This window comes from Haplochromis burtoni, unplaced genomic scaffold, assembly GCF_018398535.1.
Source record: "Haplochromis burtoni strain Fernald_Lab_line unplaced genomic scaffold, NCSU_Asbu1 Contig_257, whole genome shotgun sequence".
Lineage (NCBI taxonomy): Eukaryota > Metazoa > Chordata > Actinopteri > Cichliformes > Cichlidae > Haplochromis > Haplochromis burtoni.
In genome coordinates, this window is record NW_024582618.1 from 106,965 (window position 1) to 115,136 (window position 8,172).

At 40.0% G+C, this 8,172-nt stretch overlaps 1 protein-coding gene across 1 annotated transcript in view; it reads right to left on the reverse strand.

Moving 5' to 3' along the window:
• Positions 1–7,844, reverse strand: part of asip2b (agouti signaling protein, nonagouti homolog (mouse) 2b) — a 10,797-nt gene extending 2,953 nt beyond the window's left edge. The window contains exons 1-3 of the mRNA XM_005939045.2: positions 7,693–7,844; positions 7,447–7,569; positions 2,596–2,669 (exon numbers count right to left, since the gene is read on the reverse strand). Of these exons, the coding sequence (XP_005939107.1) occupies positions 2,596–2,669; positions 7,447–7,569; positions 7,693–7,798 (303 nt within the window). The 5' untranslated portion in view covers positions 7,799–7,844. The remainder of the gene's footprint in view (positions 1–2,595; positions 2,670–7,446; positions 7,570–7,692) is intronic.
• Between the last annotated feature and the right edge of the window lie 328 nt (positions 7,845–8,172).

Below are 8,172 nucleotides of genomic sequence, written 5' to 3' on the forward strand. Positions count from 1 at the left end.
AAGCCATTCCTCTGCAGATGATCTGTTAGCTGTTTGACAACTACTCTTTCAAGGATTTTTGATATGAAAGGAAGGTTGGAGATTGGCCTGTAATTAGCTAAGACTGCTGGGTCTAGCTCATGGTCCTGAGTCTGACGACTCAGTGTTTTGTGTTTCCTTATAATATTCTATGTTCTTGTTTATTCTGATTATGTCTTTTGTTAAGGTTTGCCATTTGTTAGGTTTCTGTTCTGTGCCTGCCTGCTCCCACTTCTCTGTGTTCCCTCTGTCTGTCCATGGTGTCACAGTGTCTGCTCGTGAATCTGTCTGTTAAGTTCAGTGTCTTGTCCGGTTCTCTGTGTCTGTGAGTTTCCTGTTTTATTCTGAAGGTCGGTGTCTCATGTGAGTGTTCTCAGCCTGACGTCTGTGTCTCGTCAGCCCTGATTTCTCCCAGGTGTGTTCCCCTCCTGTGTCCCATCCCATGATTACTCCTGTGAGTATTTAAGCCCCGTGTGTTCTCCTGCCTGTTGCTGGTTTGTCTGTCTGGGTCCCCTGTTTTTGTCTGTGTCTCCCTGCGGGTCTGTTTTTGTCTCTAGGTTTCAGGTTTGTTATATTCTTAGTTTTCCCAGTTTAGGCTTTGTCAGTTCTGTTCTCGCCACCCTCGCCTTTTGTTGTATGTCATCCTCCTCAATAAAAGCCCACACATCAGTAGTGCCTGCATCTTGGGTCCTTTAATAATTCCCACACGGTTTGCCGTGCTGACAGTATGTTTACTGTTGCTTTACTGATGGTTCCTAGGATATTTAAAAGTAAGGGAGGGTGAGCCTTCATCTTCAAGACTCCTCTTCTATGAACCAGCTCCCAGTTTGTGGAGACAGACACTGTCTCTACTTTGAAGATTAGAGTAAGCGCTTTCCTTTTTGATAAAGCTTATAGTTATGGCTGGATCAGGTCACCCTAAATCCTCACTTAGTTATGCTACAAAAGGTCTAGACTGCTGCAGGCTCCATAATGCACTGTGCGCTTCTTCTTGATTCACCTTGTTTCACTCACTATGTGTTTATACACCAGTCTGCATTTAATGATTTGTTATTATTAATCTCTGGCTCTTGTCCACAGTGGGTCATTTGCTCTGTCTCCCTTCACCCTCAATCAGTCACTGCAGATGACCACTGTGCCATCCGCTACAAATTATTTCTCATGCTGTAATTCATTCATAAGTGTCCTCTTTCTACAGTTTTCTTAATACTGGGTCGTTTAGATACCTGATTTATAATTATGTGGCACAAAAAAACTGTGAAAGTCATGTGACTCAATCCGAGTCTTATAAGACAAAAAGCAGTTGTAAAAAAAAAAACAACTAACGCAGGTTGATACACTTTCCACAATTGCCAGAGCAAAGCTGTTTAACTGTCCACCCTTTTCTCCAGCCTCTCACCCCACCCGTAAAACCCAGTTTTATCCGTCCATAAAAACCACACATTTTTTTCCAGTTCATTTCAACCAAGTAGAAATAAGACTTCTGAGCCCTCGTTACGCTACATCAACAGCGTGGTATTCCTAATGGGTAGCTCCAAAAAATAATGTCCACTTTTTTGTGGTCGTCTAATTAATCTACAAAAATTTCAAAACAGACGATGAAAGCAGGACTTAAACTTCAAGTGACTCGTTGACAGCCGGGATAAGCTCAACACAGGAATTTATTATGAATGAATCAAAACTTTTGTGTTAATGAACGTAAATGTGACACATGCAAGTCATTTGGTTCTCCGTTTCTTTTTCATCTGGTTTGGAACTCCACGAACACAAACATATTTAAACAGCTGGTAAATTTCATCTGAGTTTCCTGATCTTTCTCTCATCATCCTCTTACACAGACACTTCCTCCTTTCTTGTTGCCATCAATTGTTGGTGTCAGTCTCTATCTCACCCGTGAGCTAACTTTCATGCTAAAACACAGTCTCAAGAGCTAAAACAGCTAAAAGTTAAAGAGCTCCTTCCTTATTAGGCTGATGTGAAAACACTGATCTGAGCACATTTCAAACTTTGCATAGATAATTGTTCGGTTTCACTGGAGGTTTTCTGCATGGAGTTTTTCAAAGATAGCTTGAAGATTGATTTGTTTGTATTGTTTTAACAAAATGGTTTCAAGAAATATGTCTTAGCAATATAAAAAACTACAACAAGTGAGTTCACGACACTGAGGGCAGGATTAAGGTCACACTGAATTTCTATCATCACTGTTAAATTATTGTGATGTGCTACGTTTTCATTGGTGGGAAATTTGATCCTTGTGGAAAACTGGGTTGTGTTGCTGTCACCACATTTTGCTGCATGTCACATGTGTTCACTGTTGTCTGGCGTTTTCCTGCCAATGGAAAGCAAGCAGCAAATTTTCAAATCCAATAAACAGGATTATAAATTCACCTCACAATAAAAAATATTGCCTAACAAACCGAAAAAGGCATTTTCAGGAACATCTTTACAAAGACTAAGGGCGTGTCACTGAAACATGTCAGCAACTACCTCTGAATACTTTTAAAAGGAGCAATTTTACACAGCGTTACTACTAAATCAGTGAGTTTATGACAAATAGAGTCGACAGTAAAAACTTACGGGAGTGACACTTTGGCGTGGTGGAGAAATCTTTTGCCTTGCAAACAGCCGCCTATTCTTCGCTTGGCTCCAAACTGGGAATGGAAATAAAAGCAGAGTCAAAAGATCAATTCAGTGTTTCAACAATGCAGCCCCTTGTGCACAATACATGATTAAAAATTGTAAATATGTACAATAGTAAATATTTTAAGACTCTAATACTAAATACTACAAGAATCGGCCCTTAGATTATGAAATAAGGAAACCAGGATCTCCTGTTGGAGGGAGTGTCTGGGCACCAGCCATGGTTAACCAACAGCGAGAGCAGAGTTGAAGCCACACAGGAGGGGGAGGGGTTAAAGCTGACAGCTGGCAAAGTCGGAGAACTTGGAGCACGGGCTTGTTTTACAGTAACTGGGGTCCAGAGCAGGAAATTTATACAATATGCACATTTTTCCTCAAAACAAGCCAAAGAAAACCCAGCTTTACTGACTAAAAAATCTGGGCATCATATTTGTGGAGGGCTTTAAAAACAATAATACGTTTATTCAATTGTATTATAGTCTGTGCTTGCATGGATGCAAGAAAAAAAAAGGTTATTTTTGCTAATGTGTTTTTATATGCATCATTAAGTAAATACTAAAAAGGTTTTCTCAAAGTCTGCTCATTTGTTGTCTTTGAGATCTCCATCATCTTTTCTTTCTGGATCATCTATAGTCTAGTAGGAGGAAAGATTTATGACTGATCAGCTGAACATCTACAACTCCTTTTCCTCAGCAGGGGAGTTTCTGTCAATCGTGACTGATTTTTTCTTCTTGGCTGTGAAGCAAGAGAACATTTTTACACATTTAGAGCTAAATCATTTATTTTGCTTTATACTTGTAAGAAGTCCAGTCAAAACAGCACAGCAGGTTTCTTTTCTTCCTCCAAATTATTTTGCCATGCCAAGCCTACAAATGGACATAAAATGACCTGCATTTGTATAGCGCTTTACTCAGTCCCTAAGGACCCCAAAGCGCTTTACACTACATTCAGTCATTCACACACACATTCACATACTGGCAATGGCAAGCTACATTGTAGCCACAGCTGCCCTGGGGCGCACTGACAAAGAGATGTTTGCTTTAAAGCGTGTTGGTATGTGATACGCATCCAAGACTCCAAGACACTGAGGTGTTTTGTTTTGGGGGTTTTTTCACAGACAGAAATGGCAGAGAAGGTAGCCAACGTTCCACTGGGAATCAGAATTATTTGACTCTCGGCCAGCCTGGACATTCTTTTGATCATAATCAAAACAACGTTTTCAAACCACTCACCTCACATACTGGCACCAGCAACACACTCACCCTCCCATACCGGATGCTGCAGAAGTTCAACAAATCAAAAAGCCTCTCTTTTGGCTATGACTTCTTTCCTTCTGCCCCGTGACTGATAGCTGCGGCACCTTTTCTTACCATCCAGCACAACACAGATATAGTCTAAACATCTGCTCAAAAATAAAAATCGCCCCAAGGTGTTGTGCTGGATGGTAAGAAAAGGTGCAGCGCAACACCTTGGGGCGATTTTCTTTTTTTGACCAGATGTTTAGACTATATCGGCCACATTTGTGGAAAACGCCCTTTCTTGTGCCTCCTGCTGTTCCCGAGGTTCTCGTGTGCACCCTGATCTTATCTTTATTTTACTACGCTATCTGAAATTGTCTTGTCCCCCATCAATCTTCTGCAGGAAAATATGATGAACTCTCATCTCCCATGTCCTCTCTGTGCTTACATTTGAAATGTTTCCCTCACTCCTGCTTTCTCATGAAAATCAGATGGTTGGTTTTCCATGTAGCTCAATCATATTTAGCTCACTTTTCCAGCCTCTTTTAAATGTTAATAGAGCAATTGGCTGCTAAAGCCAAGTGTTTTCCCCACTTGATTATAAGATATCCACACACATTTGTAACTGTGGTTTAGACTGTATGTCAAAAGGTGATGCTGTGTCTGTGTAGCATCTGTCATATTGCTGTTTAAAAGCAAGAATTCTAAATCAAGCTGTAAATACTTTCAACTGTATCACAATCATTTTGAGGTTAGGGGCCCTAAATATGCATTTTTCTATTAACAGTACATGCAAACAGGAAACTTTCAGCTGCTCCAAATGGAAATACAAATTTTTAACACTTGATTTGCCAGAGACTTCACACCAGACCTTCCTCACATAGTCATTCATCTGGGCTTGAGAACACAAGGAGTAGACAAGCTGAAAAGGCTGCATATGATGGGGCGATCGTGGCTCGAGAGTTGGGCGTTCGCCTTGTAATCAGAAGGTTGCCGGTTCGAGCCCCAGCTTGGACAGTCTTGGTCGTTGTGTCCTTGGGCAAGACACTTCACCCGTTCCCTACTGGTGGTGGTCAGAGGGCCCGGTGGCGCCAGTGTCCGGCAGCCTCGCCTCTATCAGTGCACCCCAGGGTGGCTGTGGCTACAATGTAGCTGCCATCACCAGTGTGTGGATGACTGGATATGTAAAGCGCTTTGGGGTCCTTAGGGACTAGAAAAGCGCTATATAAATACAGGCCATTTACCATATGCATCATCTCGCATGCGAGGTGATGCATATGCATGTTAACGCATTTCCCTATTTTGATTCTGCAAAATCAAAATAGGGAAATGCGTTAACCCCTAGACTATGAGACCACAATGCACACAAACACTGTGGTTGAACGCATTACATGCTACCAGCATACACTGACACTCCAGAGCTGTTTCTCAAGGAAAAGTTAAACCATCTACTGTTGCAAATGATTATTGGAACCATTAATCATCATTTTATATGTGTATTTTATATTCAGCCCATTTTCCAGTGTTCCAGCTGCAAACTCTTATCATGCTGGAACATCAGAGGGAAGAAATACTGTCTTTAAAAAGAAATAAATAGCTATGATTTAAATGTGTCTCTGGTGTTTGGTATCTGGTTTTCCCCTGAAAAGCATCAGAATTGTTTTGTTCTAAGAAAAAATGTGAAGGGTGTTCTACTCCTTTCACATCACCAGAGCAAACGGGCTCTTAAAGGCATTGTACACTGTAAAACAAAATCTTAATATAAAAGTATTTTACTGTGTATTTTACAGTTTTGTACTGTTCTTCTAGAATATCATTAAATTCACATAAATAGACTGTGATTTTACATGTCAAATGCAAATTAACGTAAAATCACTGTAATCTAATAAAACATAATTTTCTTGTTTTTTTAAATATTGTTAAAATACATTCACAAATGTATCATGATTTCACAAATATCTGTCCGTTATTTGAAAGATTGAACTGTTAAATTCAAATGTAATGCTACGGAAAAATATATAAAATGATTCTTATAAACGTTTTTTAAATCAAATAATTATTATCATTGTTGTCATTTAGGGCGATCGTGGCTCAAGAGTTGGCAGTTCGCCTTGTAATCCGAAGGTTGCCGGTTCGAGCCCCGGCTCGGACGCTCTCGGTCATTGTGTCCTTGGGCAAGACACTTCACCTGCCACCTACTGGTGATGGCCAGAGTGGAACTGTAAAGCGCGTTGAGGGTCTCAAAGAGCCCTATATGAATGCAATTCATTATTATTTAAACCAACTGTTAACTGTATATTTCTGTACATTTAAGTATTATGATTCATATCGCCGCATTCATTGACCTTGTTTATAGGTAATTTCATTGTTGAATCACATTAAATTGTTCCTAATTTAATGTTTAAAAGCACTTGAAAAAGGCAAAATCCCATGTAAAATTAGGGCAACAAATTGTATTTTCATTACTGGAAATAACTGTATTTTTATGAGTAAGTTATTTTCTGATATTTTACGGTATTATTTTGGCGCCCCAGCTGCCGGAATATTACTGTTTTTTTAAGATGTTTTTTCTAACAGTGTAGAGGTGTCTGAGGCTCTGACCTCACTGTGTCACAACTGTTATGGTTTTATTTAGTTCGTTTTGTTAATCTGCCCCGTGAAACTTCAACAGTTCTCCACCAGCATGACTGGATAATGTTTTTTCACATGATCAGCTCACCTAATAAACATAATATACTTGCAAGGAACACTACGTGGACCACTGCAGGGATGCTTCTCCAATAATAATCCGCAGACATTTAAAACACTTGAGATCACTTTGTTGTTGCATTACAATGAAGAAAGCAACGGCAGCTTCTCGAAGAGCAAAATACAATTATTGTTTATATTCTCAAGTTATATTGAAAATGGTGAAAAAAACTATTTTTTGACTAAATTACAGGTGAGCTTGTCTCTACAGACAGATGCCAGACTTAGACAAACCTGGTGGACATTGTTTGTCATTTAATGCCCAAAGCTCAGAATTCATCTCAGATCATTCCATCTTTATTTTAATTTGGTTGCTTTTTTAAATTTGAAAACACAATGATAAATTTACAAAATGTGACAAATATGTGACATATACCCCCCCTCCCCCCATAACGATTGTAAACCAATGCTATGCATTAACAATGCTGAAATAAACCCTGCTGTTATCAAAGCTTTAGCGTGTGTGCTGCCTGGACTGGGAGTTCGTTAAGTTTTACTATTTTCGGGTCGTAAAGGAGATCCCTCCACTCAGATGGATTTAGTTATGTAATTATTTATTTAATTATTGGGGGTTTTTTAATGATTTTTTTAGTCTGCTTAGAATAACGCATCTGTTTATACTAAGGGCTCAGTCCTCAGACACACAGACCCACAGACCCTCATCACTCTGTGTCATTATCTATCCAGCACTGTAAGCAGCGGTATTGTCGGTGAGGCTCCAGCCTCACGACACTTTTTAATAATAATAATCATAAATAAATAAAAACTACATCAAATCAGGTCTGTGCTCATCGATCCTTACCTGTCACATTCTCCCTTTTCCGCACATCCTTCTTGGTGTCCTCTGCCCAGGACATCGGCAAGGCAAGCAGGAAGAAGCACAACAAGTGTTTGCCGGTGATCTTCCTCATGATGATGATGAGATCTGTTGATGACAATGGTGCAAAAAAAACAACAACAACAAAAACAAAAACAATCAGTCTAACGTTTAGAAGATAAATATCGGACTTTAAGGGGCTAAAGGAGGAGAAATCTGTGAGTGACGTACGCCTTGGCTGGTTGGTTCCCTCAGGTTTCTCTCTGGCTGTGAAAGAGGAGGTGGGCTGCGAACGAGGACTGAAACACGCACTCGCGACGTGATGGGCTCGATGCATAGCAGAAGCTGGTTGAAGACCAGTCAGTCTACACTGAGAAATTACGGGAGAAATTACTAAATTGAAAAAGACAGGGGCGGATTTATTGGTCTTGTGGAGCCCCAAAGCAACCCCCCCCTCCTCCCCACCACCACCACCACTAAATAGGCTATGATCTTCACAGGTGTATTTTCTCACCCTTGCAGACACAGACTTGGAGCAGACAGTGTTGAAATACAACAAATAACAAGAAACTACACTTGCTTTGTGGTATTGTACAGTCCATACAAAGAATCAAACATAAAGGAATATTTAGCTTTGCATGATTATGATGGTGCAAAACAAACCCAATTTTGCAATCTGCACTTATGTAACTCTTGTGAAACTGCACAAAT